We start from the raw sequence: 19564 nt of genomic DNA, 5'->3' as shown, positions 1-19564 counted from the left end.
AAACATTTGTATGATTTCAACTCTCTAGGAGAAGCAATGAAAATTAGCTTGATACCACCGTTTTGTTAATGTTCAAATTGTGACTTACAATACCACCAGATATATTTATATATTTTTAGAACTAACAACTCTGTTGTGATGAAATTAATGTTGGTCATGACAGATGTCTTTTATTTTTGGTGGTACTTGGTGCACTTGAGTACCACTGCAATAAAGATGTTTAAAAAAATAAAAAGCCATCACCACACCAGGTTTGCCAGCAAGCGGGTAAAAAAAAAACGGGGGCGGGCGGGTGTTGTGAGGACATGTGTGTATGGTGAGGGTCTTTTGTGAGGTGGGAGGAGAAGGGGAGAGGGAGAGGGTGGGGGGGGGGCATGGCATTCTATTTCTCATAGCCCAACAGCTGCTGTCTTTAGTGCAGAGGAGGGGAGGGCCGAGTGGCGTGAGGCAGTGCGTGCTCCTCCGCGTTCAATCCACAGCCCCCACGGTGGATACACAAGGAGAAAGAGTCCTGCTCTGAGCGAGACCGAAAGGACTTCTTTTTTTTTCCACCCCTTTAACCCTCTGTCTTATCCTGTCCTCCTCCCGCGACTTTATCCTCACACCGCTTTTTTTTTTTTTTAATGTGCCCTTTTGTTCCTCCTCCTCTTTTGTTCCCTTGCATCCATATCTCGGTGTCACCCCGAGGGGAAGGAAAAAGGAAAGCGCATCCGTCCTGCACAGCCGGTAAGCCAGCAGAGTCTTTTTCCTGTGATGTGATGAGGATGTAGGTTAGCGTCAACTGAGCAATTTAGGGGTGCACGTCGGGGGTGGGGGGGGGGGGGGGTTGAAGAAGAAGCTGGCCTGGCAGGGCTCGTCTTCTTTTCACTGCGGCGCCTGGGCCAAAAAAGTAGCCCGAGGATTGGCAGTTTTGCTCGGACTGACTGAAGTCCATCAGCGAGCGACGGATGCTAACGTGCATTAATGGGTGTTTCTTTTCAGTGATGGATGGATCAGTGCACTCTCGGTATATATGCGACCTAGAACCATCAAGCGCACCATATCTCAGATTGATGGACTGTGAGAGTATTCGATGAGGCATGCTGCAAAAATTTTGTTTTCTGTCGGTGTGAGATGCCCCCATGCACACGGGCTTAAAAACAAAAGCATGGCTAATGAGCAAGGGTGCAATGGAAAACAAGGCGGGAAGAAAGGAGGAGGAGGAGGAGGAGGAGGAGGAGGGGAGGGGGGGATGTGAATGGAGTAAATGGAGGGATGAATGAGGTCCCAAAAAATGTTAACGACTGGGTGTGCGAGATGTGCTGCTGGACCGGATTGGTTACAAAAAAATATATATATATTTATATATAACAATATAAATAAATAGAATACAAGTGCCCAACTGTCGCGCTCTTACATCGAGATGTGAGAACGCGTCGATACATACATTCTCACCCATCCGTATTACCAAGCCCATTATCAGTTCCTGTTACGATGGTTACCATGACAACCCATCCAATGGGCAATGGGTGGGTGAGGAATTGGGTTCCAAACTAGCAAGCATACCATCACCGTCTACGTGAAGGCTGGATGTTACATATTCCTTTCATAAGGAGTTACATCAGTCTAAAAAGATATCAATGCGCGCATAGTTTTTTTTTTTTTTAATTCAAGGTACAGTATTTATTCCACTGTTGCTAGGACACTCCTTTTGAACACTGCAATCGAGCCGTCCAATTGGTTGGCTGGCGGCGGTGATGCAAGATTCCCTCACCCTTCCGAATCTTCTCCGAGCAGCCATAGAAACATCACGGCGCTTCTTTTCTCTCTATCTCATCCTTCTTTTCCTCTATCTATCATCTCCACTAGCATAGAAAAACGGCTTGAGCTTTTATTCTTGTCTTTTTCCTCACTAGTAAGACAATGAAGCACACTCTTTTCCCACTACTAGTACCATTTTTGGCCTACTCATTTGACCTTAAGACGCATATTATGGATCTTGAATACATGCTCGAACAACTGAGTTTGCAGCCGTGAGGCGAAGAAGAAATCTTCACAGATTAACGCCCGAGCAGTTTTACGTCAAAACATTTCGACAGCCAAATGGATGCTGAGAGGGACTTTTAGCCAGTCGAAACTCGAAGCTGAGTCACCACCGCTGACAAAGACAGAATTTGACAGCAGTTATTGGCACGTCTGTGGGAAGAATGCGATTGAAATACAGTACAACATCCATAAGATTGTCAACGCAAAATTCGGGTCTAATCTGTCCTAATCTAGTTGACTGGCCAACGAGTCTATAAAGCACATGTTCAAACATCTGGCACCCTGGTCACGTTTACGATGCTCCTTTTGTGCTCTTCGCTGTTCAGGGTCTGGATCACAAGGCGCATTATTGTAGGCTGGGTAGAAATAATCGTGAAAATTGACATATGAGCCTTCTTGACTGGGCGATGGTATAATTTAATCCGGTATTGTCGGGAATAGGGGATAAATCCCTAAGAGGGAAGATGATCACATTACTAGGGCACGTGGTGGTCTGACAGAAGAGGCAGCGAGGTGGTCTGAATACACCTACAATACGGAGGGGGGCTGTAAATACCGACAGATTATTCATAAAGCGCAATTTGGTGCAGAACACTGAATATGATGACGTGTGACTAGCATATTGTTAGCCTGAATTATATTTGAATGTTTTTGATTTGAATGTTTTTGGAAAACAAAACAAATTTGTTTTTTTTAAAAATATATAATTTTTTCTGTTGATTCTGTAAGAGCCAATCCAAAATGACTATGCTAGTAGGCTAACACTTCAGCAGCTAACTGGTTGTCGCTTACGCTATAAGGTAACATAGAGCCTTTGCAAAAAGCCTTTCACGGCTTTTTACACTTGAAAAGTTGGTCGCTATCGACGCCGTCCGACCCGCGGAATTAACGGGAATGAAAAATACAGGAAGTAGAATTTTACCAAAATCTGGTAGTTAGAAACACTCACATGAAGCTAACATAAAAGTCTCCACCTTCATTCGGCATTCCATCTTCGAGACGTACTCGAAATTCACGACACCAATCAAAAAAACTAACTAAAGAAAGTTATTTTGTCTGCGTCACTTAAAAATATGTAGCAGACTTTATCCTCCATTTTACCATACAAAGTGCGTTCGGATGACCTCAGCACTTGCTTCTGAGGACGTCCAATAATACCGCGCTCAAGTTCATTTGTCAATTGGATCCATTTTCAACAGATCGGCCGAATTCCCACCCTGTGGTGCGTGATGCGAGATCAATGACACCAATTTAGAAGCACGGTGAAGCTTATTGGAAGCTAGCTAATAAGAGAAGGAAGCCAGAATTCTACAATTAGCAACTCGGCGATGGGGGTCCAGCTCTTATAATAGAACCGGTTCAAGTGTTTAGTTGCCCAAGTTCACTTTCAAACACATTTAGACTTCATTGGTGGAGTTTTTTTCTTTTGGTTTTGTTTTTTTCCCTCCCACCATCTGCTCCATTCCTTCAAGTGATTGTTGTACGCCGTCGTCGTGCCGGCTGGCGTTCGCTATATTTCCCGCTCCACTTTCTGCACACACAAAACGGACATGCTGACTAATTAGCCCAGCGTGAGCGAGAGAGGGTTGACTTAGTGGAGCCGTTTGGCATCGGACAATGAGGAAGTTGAAGAAAAAAGAAAACTATCAACATACCACAAACTAACTATCTATCGTCATTCTGTTCCAAAGTGTGTCAATACATCTCCTTATAAGCAGAGTATTTTTTTTTATGTATCTGTAGTTCTAATTTAAGGGTGAGTACTATTACCATCTCTGCCTGACGATGCTATGCTGCCCCTCCCATTGGACTGCATCGTCACTGCGGCTCAGTGTGGCGGAGCGTGGGCCCCCTCTGGGCCACGCTGGCTGATGTACGATTTGGATGCCTCTAGCCATATATAGATTCTAGGTCAGGCGCGGGTCAGAGGTCCGCCCATTTAGTCGTTCTCTGCAGCGCAACTTTCACGCTACATTTGTCATTCTTGATGGTCCTTAGGTATTCCATTTAGGACTACAAAGAAGGTCTCCAACTAAGCAGCACGCCAGAACAATCCATCCATCCATTTTCTATACAGCTTATCTAACAAACTGACTGTGCAAAGAATTACAATTTATTTATTTATTTTTTTAACATTTCTGCTTTGGCTTCGAGACAAACAAATAATGTCTCCAATTCCACCTATTTGAAATGGATTTTTCTTTTGTTTTGTTTTTTTGTTCTTTGCACTGTATTTCTGTTATTGTCTGAGAACGGGAGCCAAAACGATGGCATTAAAATATCAACAGCTGCATGAAATAGAATGTGCTGCGCATTGTCAGCGAATTAAGCCTACAATAATCTCTTTCATCAGACAGATTTGTGAGCCAATACATGAAAATACAGCACAGACAGGAATGTATAGACACCTTAATAAGAGAGCGCAGCGCGTTCTTTACATGCAAAAGGAGCCTGCAAAAGCCTCAGCTGCTCCCACCCTTCTTTTTGTGTCCATGTGAAAAAACGATGTCTCAATGAAGCACAATGGGGGGGAAAAAAATCTGCCTTCCCGTCTTTTTTTTAGCTAACGCTCAATAACCACCCGTACACCCGGGCTAGCTTCTTGGTTGACTCCTTGTGCGGTGTTTTCTCTCACCTCATCGTCCTACTTCCAAACTGATGAGAGACCTCAACTCCATCCAAGTCAATAGAAACTTTAATCATAGTGCTTCAAGTGCATTAATGAGCACAATTGAAAATAGTCATCCATCAAAACGTGGAGTGGGACCCCCGAAGCGGTCCGAGTCAAATTAGATTAGACGTCTGCTCTGAATTTGACTTGACACGAGTCCATTAATATTCGCGACAACGGCCTCTCCTTCCTTACATTTCATTAGCTCCATTCACGACTGTTGGTGTGGGCGTTACACTATTGATGTGCAGTGTCCTATGTGTGATAAGTGAAGGCGCAGAGGTCAAACATAGTGCACTTCACCTTACAAAAAAAAAAAAAAAAAAAAACACACGTTTCTCTCAGATCACCGCCACTGCCTACTGTGCAATACTTGACCTTTGGGCTCTTAGCCCTCAGCTGACAGGACAGATCAATACACATTAGGAGTTTACTCAAGGAGACAGTCAAAACAAATCAGTGGGGATCTGGATGATCCGCAATACGTTCACAGTGAGATTTCACTGTTGTCGACATGTACTGTATGTGATTCATCCAACTGTCATCTGGCGATATTTTTTCTCAATTTGTTCATCCACAAATATGCATCATCAATTTGTCTTTTATCATTCATCATGGTTTACCTTTGACAATTGATCCTTTAACACATCACAATTCATCCTTATCCCATTATCATTGATGAACCCATCGCTCATCATCCATCATCCTTTAGCTATTCTACTAATCGCATTTCATGCTTCATCCTTTACGTCTCACCCGTCATTCTTTTCTAATCATCCATCATATTAACATGACACTGATTTCTTTTCATCATCCATCATTCTGTACTCATCTTCCATCATCTGTTACCCATCATATTTCAATCTGTAACAATCATGTTTGACCCATCATCCATCCTGTTGTAGCCATCAGTCATCATTTACCCCTCTCGCTAACTCCTCCTTTTGTCCTGCATACCTCATTTTTGACTGATCAACCTTCTTCAACTTGTCATAATTCATTCTTGACCAACCATCAAGCCAACTTTCCATCAATTGTCAATGCGTATCATGCCATACAATTCATGCATCATATTTCACCCATCCTCATATCCATCAGTCACACTTTGTATCTTAGTCGGAGGCGGCATGGCTCGGCGGGTCGAGTTTCCCAACCGAGAGGTTGGTGGTTTGATCCCCGGCCACTGCTACCACATCGAAGTGCCTTTGAGCAAGATACTTAACCACCGGGTGCTCCTGATGCGTCATCACTAGGTGAATGAGGTAACATGGGAAAGCGCTTTGAGTACCCAAGGTAGAAAAGCGCAACGTAAGTGACAGCCCATTTCCAGGTTCGCTAATCATCTTCAACAGAATACGGTCATGGAAATGGAATGTATACCATTTAGTACAAGGTTGATTTCTTCCACTGTTATCTATAAGTACCTCCTCTTGCCCTATGAATGACTGTGCGCATCCCTGACTTCAAACCACATCCGCAGTCTCACTTCACTTACCCTGCTCTTGTCTGTTTGGCTGTCGTCAGGTGCTGGCTGCTGATGCTCGGACCGTCGCGTGGAGCGGACAAGCCCTGGTTGACGCAGTGAAGTATTTCTGCGGGAGTCGACGCAAAAATTAGGTAATAGGCAAGCACAGGGGCAGGGAAGTAGCGAAATAAGGACACGGAACAGATGGCGGGGCCAATAAGAAGCAACGGAAGGGACAATTTAGGGAGGATGAAGGGCATGGAGGGAGAAAGTTGCATATGCAGATCCGGGTCACAGTCCCTTTGAAGGTGACGAGAGACGCATATGGAGATTAGAAGGTTTGACTCGGCGGCCATGTTGGGGAGCAGAGCTGGTTAGTAATGCAGCCCCCCCCCCAAGGCGGTGACAGGAGGGATCTTTCATGGAGGGCTGAAAGCAGGCCGGGAGCGTGACCGTTGCCGCTTGGCTTCCTGTCTGGGCGCCGTGTGGGAACGCATTTGGCGTCTGAAGGACTGCCTTCTCTCAGCAGACTGCAGATGAGGGTTGGCGTGCAAGCCAACGCGGCCCACAAACACACTTACGCACCACACATCTGATGACCTTTGCGTCACGTGCATTACGGGTAGCGATTTCCGTCCTGCCACTTGGATTGCTTTTACACCTGCGGGCCACCAGTGCGAGTAAAAAGCAGCTTGATGGAGATGCGCTGTGACAACACTAGGTCGAGAAAAGTGGTGAAATAGAGAAGGCGAGCTCGAGGGTATATATTTTTTTTGGGGTGACGGGAGCTTAAAAGGAAAAGAGACACTTTTGTGTTTGCTTACACGCAAGCTGACAATAATGCCTTCAGATACAGGAAAGGAGAACCAGCCGTCGATACTCTTGAAACCATTTCTTGAATGCTGGGAGAACAGTAAAACACACTCATGCAGGACACAGAAACTCACCGACACCAACACACAGATACTATGAAACTACCGAATTTTCTTTTGTGTGTGCAGATTCGTTAAAAAGTGCAATTCACAAGTTTAAAATGTGTGCGAGGGGAAAGACTATGGGGAAAAGTAAGTTATTTTGTGGTTTCCAGCTTGTGCATTTTCATCGATTGGGGGTGGTCCTGGAAAGGATCCCGTGCAAAATGGGGTTTCACTGCATTAATGATCTTTGTATCCCAAGAGCTTCTGCTTTCACGAGCAAACTTGGGCACCGGAGAAAAGCCGCGGCTTTAAATAACAATCTGAAAAAGAGAAGTGTGAAGTGGAAAGAGATGCGCCGAGACGCAAAGCGAAACGAGGTGGGAGTGGAAGTTATTAAGCGTTGAGTAACAGCAGACCCCGCTTCTGCGGAATTACACACAAGACAGAAGAGAGGGACTTAAAAGGATACCGGCAAACAAGTGGTGACGCATTTTAAAAGGGACAAAAAAAAAAAAGCAAACAAAAACGGCTTAGCGGCTTTTGTCCATTTGCAGTGGTGTTTCGAAGAAAAATATTAAAGATGGCCATTATCAGATAAGTGTGTGGTGTGCGTGATGGAGACTTTTTTTCCACCCCCAAGCATCCTTAGCTGTGAGGCGAACGGACCATATCACCAGGCCAACAGTTACCTGGCAACCATAAGCCGAGCGCCGCTCTCAGCCTGGACCGCATATCGCTACTCTTTGTGTGTACGTTCGTCGGACACTCGATTAGGTATACTTGCACAAATGTGTCTCTTGACTGCTCAGTTTTGATTGATTGTCTTAATTTGCACCGCTGCACCGCGTTACACTGAGAACAGTTTTTAAAAAATATATATGCTAAGCTTCTATTGTAACGCTAAATGAAGTTGAGCAATGACGTCACGGAAAGAAACAGATTGCGTATTATTTTTCTATCATATGTCACCGCTTACAAATGGGCGAGCATCGGTGAACTTTGGGTGGCCCGGCCGGTGGCGCCGGGCCAGCAGACCGCCACTAATGTCAGACCCTGTCCTTTACACGTCATACTTCAATAGCCCTCAGATTTTGCCCGTCATCCTTTATCAGTCCGATTTCAAACATCAACTGAAATCTCTTACTCGTCATTCCTCACTGATCATATTTCTTTACTTACCTCGAGATGTATTCATGAGGTTGGAGCAGGTGGTCAGTCACAAGAAGACCACCGCAGTGACTACCTGAGAATACATCAAGAGTGAAGTGAGAGTGATTCAGCGTGTACAGCTCAGCTTCTCCCCCTTATAACGCGACCAAAAAGAAGCGGAGGCGAAGCGCACGAGGCGGGCCGCAGCTCTCGGGCCACAGATGATATGAAAGCGCTTCAGTCAGTGTCAGCAACTGACCGTGTAACTCAACTCCTTCCATTTTGCTCCTCTTCCTCCAAGTGCTGCATTATAAACTCCCTCTGCCCCCACCGTGGCATCGAGGGAACATTCGAGCGAGGCTGGATTTTTGTTCTGCCGCGTGGTCACAATGCAGGTGGGGTACACTGGCCATACCATTAGGTACACCGGCTAGGGATGGACATATCAATTGATTTATTTGATCGGTGATTTGCAAAGTGTTGTACCGGGGGCCCATCTTGGATCGTAAATCATCAGTGAATGAAATGTTCAAACTGTACATAAGAATACAGTGGCTAAAACCCGCTTTAAATACAGTACATCTTTTAGGTACCGTTCAGTTGTATTTCACTTTTAAAACATGCGGGGAAATGCCTGAGTCATGAGTTTGGCGCACATCTCATCAAAAGAGCAGCAACATTTCTCTGTTTTTTCCAGTTTGTTTTGGGGAAAGAACACCAGACAGTTTCATTTCCTCAGTGGGCTCATATTAAAACTTGCATCACAGCATGCTAGCTGATGTTTACTGCCTGATAGTCTGCCCATCAGGCACCGGCATATTATTTGATATTTCATCCAAGAATTGCCATGGCTAAGGTGAGAATGCTTAGTTTTTGTTCTAAGGTGAGAGTGCTTCGTTTTTGGTCTCAGTTTGGAATTGTTCTGGCTGTTAGCTACGTACGGTGTTTTGCTTCGGATGCACTTGTTTTCTTAAAGTAGTTTTTACCTCAAATTGATTTCAGGTGTTGTTCATGGAGAATTCGTGAAACATTTCGTGTATGGGATGTCAGGAGACTGGCAGAGCTGGATTTTTGCACTTCTCCAATTCTGAAAGTTAAGCAATGAGCAACATAGCGAGTGACTTTTTGACGTGTTATTTAGGCACCTGAAGACACCGAGACTGCGTCCAAATGAATGAATGGTGCTCAACTTAAAGCTACCATTGGCTAATTTAATTAACCTCAACAATAACCACCCATCCATGCATCTATCCATTTTCTAATCCGCTTATCCTCACGAGAGTCGCGGGCATGCTGGATCTATCCCAACGGGATAGGCGGTTGCCAGCCAATTGCAGGGCACACAGAGACAAACAAGCATCCGCGCTCACACTCACATCGAGGGACAATGTAGAGTGTTCCATTGACCTGCCATGCATGTTTTTGGAATGTGGGAGGAAATCAGAGTACCCGGAGAAAACCCACACAGGCACAGGGAGAACATGCAAACTCCACACAGGAAGGCCGAATCCGGAATAGAACCTCTCCGCACCGTGATGCGGACGTCCCAACCAGTTGACCACCGTGCCGCCTCGACAATAACCAAACACTGAAAATGACTCTCGTAAGTGGAAAAGGAGTGGCACGTTTGCCGTATGGGATCTCATTCCATTGTCCGGGTGTATAAATAATGTTGTGGGCCAATCTGAAGGTCCATGACGACGCATTGGCTTGCTACAAAGGATTAGCACGTGGCCGCAGGCTAGTAAGTGTGCAGCGCTTGTTAAGAAATATCTATAGACCGATGTACAGTGAGGGGCATTAGAGGGGGAGACAAGAGTGTGCAAAGCAGGCTGTTATTAGGTTACGATAGCCGTGTAAACGGATTAGAAGCTACTGGAGAGCTCCCAGTGAGCGAGCTAAATGATTCACTGCTGGATTCAGACGCCCAACCTCTAATCGAATAGGACAATTAAAGGCACAAACTCAGCGTCATTTTCTGCCTTTCCAAAGACAGAAGGGGGGGGGGGGGATAGTGATGTGATTTTTGTCATTTCCAGCAGGTTTTTGCGCATTGTGTGCATTTTTTTTTTTGTTTGCTGTTTCCTCCCGTCCAGGTCGCCAGCCATGGGGAACCTCATTAAGGTCCTTGGCAAGGATTTAGAAAACTGTCCTCATTTTTTCCTGGACTTTGAAAGTAAGTAAGAGGTGTGCGTGTACGTGCTTGAGATGTGAGTGCACGTGGGTGTGTGTTGATGTGTCGGTTTGTGTGTGTGTGGGTCTATATGTGTGTGTTTGTGTGGAGCAGAGGTGTACTGTGGGAGGCGGCAGGGTGGAGGCACTTTACCGGTTTGCCGATTGTGTAATGCCGTGTCGTCGTGGGTGTTGTTCGTTGTTATCAGAGCCTCTGTAGTCCCACTTCTGCAATATTCGGTACAGACGCACGATCTGATGAGACCCTGTTAAGGGAAAAATGATCAGCCTTTGGGAGACAACAAGCACTTCTATATATATATATATATATATATATATATATATACACTGTATATATATTTTATATATTTTTTTGAGGCAAACAATGTCAATATTGTTGTGTCAATATTATTTTTCGTGGCTAAAGATGTTGCGTTAGCGGTCACACAGTTATTCCGCCGATCAAATTGACCAATTGTAGCGTTAAAAACCCTCAAAAATATGTTTTAAAATGTTTTTTAAAAACAACCATTATTAATGCACTACATAACGGTGCAAATAACAAATTCATTGTTTGTTTTCCTGAGTGGGACTAAAGAAGATCTGTGTCCACGTTGCCATGCGCCCACCATGCCATCCCAACAGCTCACTCATCCCGCTCCGACACATATACACACACATGCAAACACTCTCACACACACACACATACACACACGTATGTGGACACACACACACAGGTGGCACCAGCACGTACACCACCCCGACACCCGTCCCCTCATCACCCACAGATGTCTCCCCTTTTTCTGTTCCAGGGGGCTCATGGGAAACCTCCTGAAAGTGCTGGCTTGCGCCGAACTTGAGCATGGCCCAATAGTTTTCCTTGACTTTGAACGTGAGACCATCCGCTTCTTATGTTTTGTTTTGTTTTAATTTGGATCACTTTTTACTTTGTCGCCTTTTTATGTCCACCCCTCATGCATCCTAATGAGCTGACCATCTCTGCGTTCCAGCCTCTCCTTTCTTTTCCACCCGGGATTGGCATTTGCGAATCTTTCATTATTTATTGATTGATTGATTTATTTGAACTGTTCTGAACATCACAAAATTTGACATACACACGATAGCAGAATGGCAAGACAACAATGAGGTTACACAAGAGTTGCGAATGCCGGTCCTGTGTGGGTTTGTCTTGCTCCGGGATGCCGATGGCTTAAAAAAAAAAAAAAAGGAAAAAAAAAGTCTCTCGGCATCTGATCACCTCCTCGTATGTGTGTCATTTGTGCATATGTGTGAATTGATGTGTATGAGCGGGATGACAGAAAGCAAGAAAGATTTTGCCAAAAGAAACCACCTCTGTCCTTCCTTTTCCCATTTCTCCTTCACAGTTTTTCAAATGTGTTCACAATTTGATTCTTAAAACAGCGGTGCCTTTGACTTACAAGTTAAATATCTTCCGTAACCGTGCTCGTGCCCACGTCAAACATCAAACAAAAATGGTTTACTTTTGGAGAAAATATCCAAGGACATCGATGTCTTTGCCTTTCTGTGGCTCTTCCAGTCCCTCTGAATCTGTTACTGTCCCGAATGCAAACCAAACCGGTTCTAACGGAGGCTACCTACCGAAAATCAGCATAAAGCGAGTGAGTCAGAAATCAAATAGCAACACAGTTCTGTATATGAGCAAATATCGGGATTCCTCAGCGGGGTGGAGAAGGCCTCAAGGTGTAAGATTAGCCTCATTTCTACCTGAGTCACATGCAACACACATAGCGGAGGGAAAGCGCCAAAAAAAACAAACAGCGGGATGACTCAAGAGGCCTCAACCATTGTTATGTGCGTATCCCGCAAATGTTTACTCTTCCCCCACACACATCACGGGCAGACGGCAGACCACATGGGACCAAGACGAGAACAAAGCTCAAGTTAACAGCTTGAACGTTGCTCACGTGAGAAATAAACGCGATCTTCCCATTCACTAAAACTGAGAGGAGAAGGATGGGAAGCTTAGTTAATAGCTCGTGTCACCTAATGAAAACTATAATAATGATATTTGGGCCCCCGATATCTATCATGTAAACACACACCAAATGATATGGCTGGAAAATCTGCAAAGCAATTGAGAAAAGAACACTTGCAGAACATTTTTTGGTACATAAAACAGGACATAAAATATCGAGAAATATGTGAATACGTACCATCACAAAGATTGAGACTTACATTTTCAAATTTAAAAGAAAATCGAGCTGTCTCAAATGTCAGTTTTAAGCCTTCAAAATGGACTTTCACATTCATTAATGAATCATGTTTTAGTCGCCCAAAGGAAGTAATTCCTTTTTACAGCGACTGAGCATGATATCTGAATGAGTAATGGACTACTTATGGTAACACAACTGTATTGTGTCTCGACATAGTGGATGTATACGATGCTGAGATGTCACAACAAATAAGGCTTTTATCTCAATCTTGAGGGGGCAACACCCTTTCTGCACACAAATCTTAATTCTTACAACATCCAACCCTCTTATCTCTTCCCGCTCCTTACTTCATACGTTCACTTCCTCCCCGTCCTCTTTCCTTCCCTTCGTTCCCTCATCTCGTCTCAGATGCCCAGCCCACTGAGGCCGAGACGGCCGTGTGGAATCAGGTCAGCGCCGTGCTGGAGGAGGCCCATGGGATTCTGGCTGAGCTGCAGTCCTATAATGGCGCCGGGCAGGAGATACGAGAAGTAAGTGTTGGTGGACAATAAACCAAGCTCAGTGTGGACATGTTACACAGATACGGCAATGCATGAGCGTATAACATGCGACTGACATCGACCTGTAGGCCATTCAGAACCCGGGTGACCTGGCTCTGCAAGAGAAGGCCTGGAATGCAGTGTGTCCTCTGGTGGCCAAGCTGAAGCGCTTCTACGAGTTCTCACTGCGCCTGGGTGAGCGAAGAGAATGTTTGTTATCATACATACGTGCGCGTGACATGTGGTTACACTCACCCAGACTGACACGCTCGCATGCACTCACAATGCTCACTCGTTCGCCTACTCACAGAAAACACGCACGCTCACACAGTCAGTCATTCGTACACTCATTTTCACCCTCATACGCAGGTAGCCCTCACTCACTCGCTACTAATTACTTCGCCAACAACCAAACTACCTCCCTATTCACTACCTCACGAGCTAACTACATACTATTGACTCACTAACTACTCACTCACTCTCATACATAGTCAGTTGTTGCTACAGTAACCGTGATGGAGCAGACGGATGAAGTGAGCCTGCCCAGCCGCCTCCTCTACTCTGCCTACGAACATCGTGAACACTGAACATTGTGTTCCCACTGTATCGCCCAAAGCCTCACCAATTATTCATGTGAATGTATCAGCGCTAATGTTTTCATTTTATCCATCTATCACCTTGCTAGTAAGCTACTACTATCTAGCTAGCTAGTAGCAACCTACTTACCTCCCTTCCTACTACCCTTATGAGCTTTAGCTCTACATTATGTACATATCCACCCTTTTCTTCGACCTTTTACAAGAAGGTAGAGTACGGTATGACTCTTGCCCAATCTGTCATTTTGCCCTCAGTGATTATGGGTGGTGAGGAGGAGGAGGAGGAGGGAGGAAGGGCGAGGATGTTAGATGAAACACTTGACTTTGTATTTATAGAGGGCCCCTATACATTTTTAATGGAGAGATGGCACCCTGTGATACTTTCTCCCACTCTGTTGGAGCCAAATAGACCGGCTCGCAGGACCTTTGAGGTAGTAAGAGCATTTCAAAGGTCACACGGTGTTGTACTCCAGGGACACAATCACCAATACTCAAATAGTTTGGCTTATTTAGTTACGTGAGAGGGACGGAACATTAAGTCCACCTCAAACTCAAAGCTTCACACATCTAGCTATCTAGCTATTGATCTACCTATCACCTGGCCGGCTACTATAGCTACCCATCTATCCAGGTAGTTCGTGGTACTTTTTGAACGAACAAAGCACCGACCTACCATTCTATCACCTAGCCAGTTTTCTACCTAGCTACGTAGCCAGCTGATTAGTTTGCCATCGAGTTAGCTCTATCCTTTCAACTAGCAAGCGTCTCACCAAATAACTCTATAATTGCTACCAGTTTCTCAAAATAAAATATCAAGCTTGTCCCTCAACCTATCTACCCCTATCTACGTCTAACTTAGGAACTAGCAAAGATTCCTATGTACCAACCAACTTAACTAGTTAGCGTTACCTTTTCAACTGGCAAGCTACCTGTGTACTCATCATCTCGCCAGATAGCTATCTATGGCATCTCTAGCTACCTAACCAGCTGTATGATTAGCTCTCTTATTTGCTCTACCATGTCGACTCGCTACCTACCTGCCCACTCACCTACCAAAATATAAAGTAGATATCTCAGACTCAAAGCCTGAAACAGACTTTCACTTCGTGACAAGATTAGAACAAATTACACCCGCCTGCGTGGAGGATGATTAGTGTCTTTAAAACTCAATTTCTAAAACGTTCTCCACATTTGTTTGCGTGTAGAAAATGCCCTGCGCAGCCTGCTGGAGGCGCTGACGAGCCCGCCTTACGCCCCCATGCAGCACCTGGAAAGAGAGCAGGCCCTGGCCAAGCAGTTTGCAGAGATTCTCCATTTTACGCTCAGCTTTGATGAGCTCAAGGTGAGAAATATAAACGTGTTTTTTTTTTCTTACACTAAACACAAAGTTGGGCAGTCTATGCTCAGAATCATCTTTATTGGCCAAGTATGTAGAACACACAAGGAATTTGTCTCCGGTATAACACGCTGAGCCACACAATCCTAAAAACAAATAAAACTACCAAGGAACTACTCTAACAAAACCTGAAAACACACTCATAAACTGTTGTTGTCTGTGTGCAGATGACAAATCCAGCCATTCAGAATGACTTCAGCTACTACAGGAGGACCATTAGTAGGAACCGGCTTAACAACCAGCAGGTAAGGGTCTGCTATTTATCTTATAGAATTTATTCACATCAATATTTGTGTTAAAATGTCTTTGAGTAGGTTTGTTGTTGATAATTATGAGTAGTTTTGTATTTGAAATTAAGGTGGATTTTTTTAAAGTTTAGCTGAATATTTGATCATAACTATTTCTGAATTAATAAGCTTCATAATTTGTTTTAATTCCTTGTATACTTAGAATTTTAGACAGAAAATGTAAATTAGTCGGACATTTGACAAGAAATTTAATGTAAAATGTGCATCAGTTGGAAGCGGAAAACGAGGTGAACAACGAGATGGCCAACCGAATGTCGCTGTTCTACGCCGAGGCCACGCCCATGTTGAAGACCCTGAGCAATGCCACCACCAAGTTTGTCTCAGAGGTAGCTAACATTTTTTTCATCGAAGCAAATGTCCAATGGGAAACCCCCCCCAAAACAAATAAAAAAAACAACACAAATATTTTTCCCTTTGTCCACTCAGTTTGGGTTTTGCAGAATAATTTAAATTGAAGTTTATCCTATTCATCACTAGCACGGAAACCAGAGTGTTTACAGGTGGAAAAACGACCAATTATGAGTTGATGCTCTGTCTTCACTTTGTATTGAATAGTAGAAAAGTTACTTATGTTGTTGTTAATAATCACTACAAAGCGATGTTTACATTTTAATGTTAAACTTGCCTTCCTTCAGAACAAAACCTTACCCATCGAGGATACCACAGACTGCCTGAGCACCATGGCCTGTGTGTGCCGTGTCATGCTTGAAACCCCGTGAGTACATCTCCGGTTTTTCCTGTGGAGGCACATGATCATATTCGATTTGAGGTCCTTATAATAGTACGCCCTCAGCCCGAGTTTCGAGTCAACTACAGCAGTAGCGGTGTGTGTCTTTCAGGGAATACCGCTGCCGGTTCACCAACACGGACACCATGTTGTTCTGCATGAGGGTGATGGTGGGCGTCATCATCCTCTACGACCATGTGCACCCCGTCGGGGCGTTTGCCAAGACCTCTAAAATCGACGTGGGTGGTGTTTTGATGAACATGACGTTTTCAAGTTGCCTCCTTGGTTGCTATTATTATGAAGTGAACACATGATATTCAAAGTCGGTATGGTAAACATGATTAGTGGATGCAGTACTAAAGCCTAACTGGTGCGCCTCGACTCACTTCAACATAGTTCCTGGGGACCAAGAAGCTATAAGATTTATGAAATGATTTTCAAACACTATTTTTTTCCTCCCTACATAATCGCAGTTTGTCTTACAGTAATCAAATCCAAACAAAACTATATAAAACAAACAAAAAAACACAATTTCAACCGGAGTGTCAGATTATTTCAAATGTTCAACCCTAGGTTGTTTGTCACCCTCTTTTAAAATCACCAAAAAGAATTGGCACTCCCAGGGATTATTATTATATTCGACTTTTACGCTGTAACAAGGAGTCAGCGGGTTATTTATCCCTCTGGCGAAAACAACTGAAACAATTTTCCCTCCTTGACTACTTTTCAAAGCGCTGGCAGGCCCAGAGTATTTTGCTGTGTCATTGTTTGGACCGTCGCTGGCAACGAGGCGGCACGGAAGAATTATTGCTGACCTTTTGTAAGCGCCCGTGTTGTCTTTGCTTCCGCACAGATGAAGGGCTGCATCAAGGTCCTTAAAGAGCAGCCGTCCAACAGTGTGGAGGGACTTCTCAACGCACTGAGGTGTGTGTCCGTCCGTGTCAGCTTGCAAGGGTTTTCTACAAAATATAACTGGAATTAGGACATTACCCTTAAACATTCTGTTAATTGTACTACTGTACTTTTGATTGAAATGTACAGTATAATGAGTGTTTCTTTTCAAATATGACTTCAGCTGTATTTTATACAGCAAAGGTACTTCAATTAGCCAAATACTGCAAGAACTCAATAACTACAATGAAGAAAGACAAAAAGGAAAAAAAGATTAGGCCTAATCATTTCTTATTGGCTACACTGTTCGAATCACATCGTCTGTGTGCTCCTCAGGTATACGACACGACATCTAAACGACGACAGCACCTCCAAACAGATCCGGGCGCTGCTGCAATGAACGAGGGAAGCGGGGATGGGCGTGCACTTCAAAACGAAAAGAAAAGAGAGAGCGAAACACCAACGAAGGGGCCCGTTTGTTTACGACAAATAACTCCAGACGACGAGAATAATAACACACACACAAAAAAAAAAGAGTTCTATTTATTGTCAGCTGTCCTCCATTCTGTCTCTTGTTTTGTAAAGTAAGAAAATAGAGATGATTAAAAAAAGCCAGAAAATATAAGATATATATTAAAAAAAAACCGAAGCAGCAGATTAAAAATAAGAGAGGACACTTTTATTGCCAATTTAGGTGTGAGTGGATGCAGAGCTGACACTTAATTCCTGCGGTAGTCCTGACAAGTAAGTTTGTGGTTCTCCCACCAGGCTGAAGTCTCAACATACAGTGAAGCGATGTGATGGACGATTTCCGGAGAATTGCTTTACAATATTTTGGCGTGCTGAGGATCGGCTTGGTGGAAGGATGTCATCATTTTTATTCTTTTCTTTGAGTTTATGTCGCAGGCTATTACTTGTGCAACATAGTTTTCTCTCTCTCTCTCTCTCTCCTCTCTCTCTCTCTCTCTCTCTCTGCTAATGTGCTTTTAGCTATCACTGTGCTTACTTGTCATCCACCTGAGCACTTTGCACTAGTTTCAAAGTGCTGCTCCTTCTTTAATTGTTTTATTTTTATTTTATTTTTTTTGGGGTGAAGCCTTAGCATTGCTTTCTGCTACTGGGACAAGTTGCAAGAAGGACATTCATCACCTATTAACCCTCCTGTTACGTTCGGTTCTCAGGAACAACAATTTGACCCAGGACTTGTTGAGCTATTCAAAAAAGTGTCCAAAACAAAACCAGAAAACACTGCTTGTCATGATCGAGGCAACTACTAAGAATTACAATCAAAGCTTTATAACCAACATTTCACAGTTCATGCAAGTAATTTCAGGATGTGTTGAATTATCCAAAAATGACCGAGACAAAACAACAACAAAATACCAATAAACTTTGCTTCTGTTTTTTTTTTATTGTTTTGTTTTTACCCCATGACAAACAACAATGTCAATAATGTTCCGGGGTCTGTTTGACCCAGGACATTTTCAATTGTCCAAAAGTGTATTGGGGGCTGAGGGGGTTATTTCTTATTATTTATTGCATTCGCGACCACTGTGATCAAGCTTTTGTGCATTGCACCTCTCACAAATCATCAGACCAACAATGAATTAGGTCAATTTGACCCAGGCCAAATTTAAATTAATGGTTACTATACTTAAGTCTACTACAAGCAATTTCAGTCTTTTTTTATGATATAATTTAATAGGAGTGATGTTTTTAAAATAAATGTAGGATTTTATAAAAAGGAAAAAAATACTTTCTTTTGTTTGCTCTTGTTCTGTATTTCTGTTCTGTATTAAAATCGGGTCCATTTGACCCGTAACATAACAGGAGGGCCAAATCCTTATTCCTCATTCTATTTTTCACACACACTTTTGAAGGGAAGTCGTGCTTCGTCAAATGTGACATCAGCAGACATCAACGGCTGCAAGAACATTTGCATTTAGTCAGCGAGAAAAAGAATTCCCAGCTTCGTCGGCCAATAAGAGTCACACTCAAAAAAAAAAAAAAAGAGACTTAAAAAAACTAATTTAAAGCAGTGATGTACGTTGGATGTCTATAGGCTTTTAGTCTACATCGATTTGATCTCTTAAATTATATTTTCTATACAGGGGTATGTGCACAAGCATAGTCTGTATAAAGTAGATGGCATGTTGTAAGAGGTCTGGATGAACATGTGTAAATAGTGTGTTTTTATTCATTTCTAATTGTTCAGTGATACTGAAATGGGTGACATGTGGCGTCTTTCTCACGTTGACCATGTGTCTGCCAAATTGGACCATCAGACTTGCCGTAGTCATCGGGATTTTTTTTTTTTCCTTTTCGATATTCCAGGGATTCAGCTTTCATCATAGCAAATGAACTAGAGCGGGAAGGGAGGGGGCGAAAGTGTTGCGTGTGTTTGTGTGCGCGCAAATGTTTATGTTAGGATGGGTTGATGGGATAGGGGGTATCCATTTGCTTGTTATTTTGTACATTTTGTGCAACAATAAACTTGTCATTTATTACATCCA

The 19564-nt window shown here is 43.5% G+C and overlaps 1 protein-coding gene across 7 annotated transcripts; it reads left to right on the top strand.

The window, feature by feature from the left end:
- The first annotated feature begins 411 nt into the window (after positions 1 to 411).
- Positions 412 to 19564, top strand: fam49al (family with sequence similarity 49 member A, like). Of its 7 annotated transcripts, XM_086136789.1 has the most exons (13): positions 412 to 726; positions 6221 to 6313; positions 10324 to 10403; positions 11212 to 11291; positions 13003 to 13124; positions 13223 to 13328; positions 14935 to 15071; positions 15293 to 15370; positions 15643 to 15759; positions 16069 to 16148; positions 16273 to 16399; positions 17014 to 17084; positions 17388 to 19564. In XM_086136789.1, the coding sequence occupies exons 4-13, from the start codon at positions 11219 to 11221 to the stop codon at positions 17449 to 17451; spliced, it is 975 nt and encodes a 324-aa protein (XP_085992915.1). In that variant the 5' UTR covers positions 412 to 726; positions 6221 to 6313; positions 10324 to 10403; positions 11212 to 11218; the 3' UTR covers positions 17452 to 19564. The 7 variants fall into 7 exon arrangements, with proteins under 7 accessions (XP_085992915.1, XP_085992919.1, XP_085992921.1 ...); XM_086136793.1 differs by lacking the exon at positions 11212 to 11291; XM_086136790.1 differs by lacking the exons at positions 412 to 726; positions 6221 to 6313 and adding an exon at positions 7261 to 9083.

This window comes from Hippocampus guttulatus, chromosome 18 (assembly GCF_054856545.1).
Source record: "Hippocampus guttulatus isolate MCC_2025c chromosome 18, RoL_Hgut_1.0, whole genome shotgun sequence".
Taxonomy (NCBI): domain Eukaryota; kingdom Metazoa; phylum Chordata; class Actinopteri; order Syngnathiformes; family Syngnathidae; genus Hippocampus; species Hippocampus guttulatus.
The sequence above is the reverse complement of the archived record's forward strand: the minus strand, read 5'-3'. Positions and strand labels throughout refer to the sequence as shown.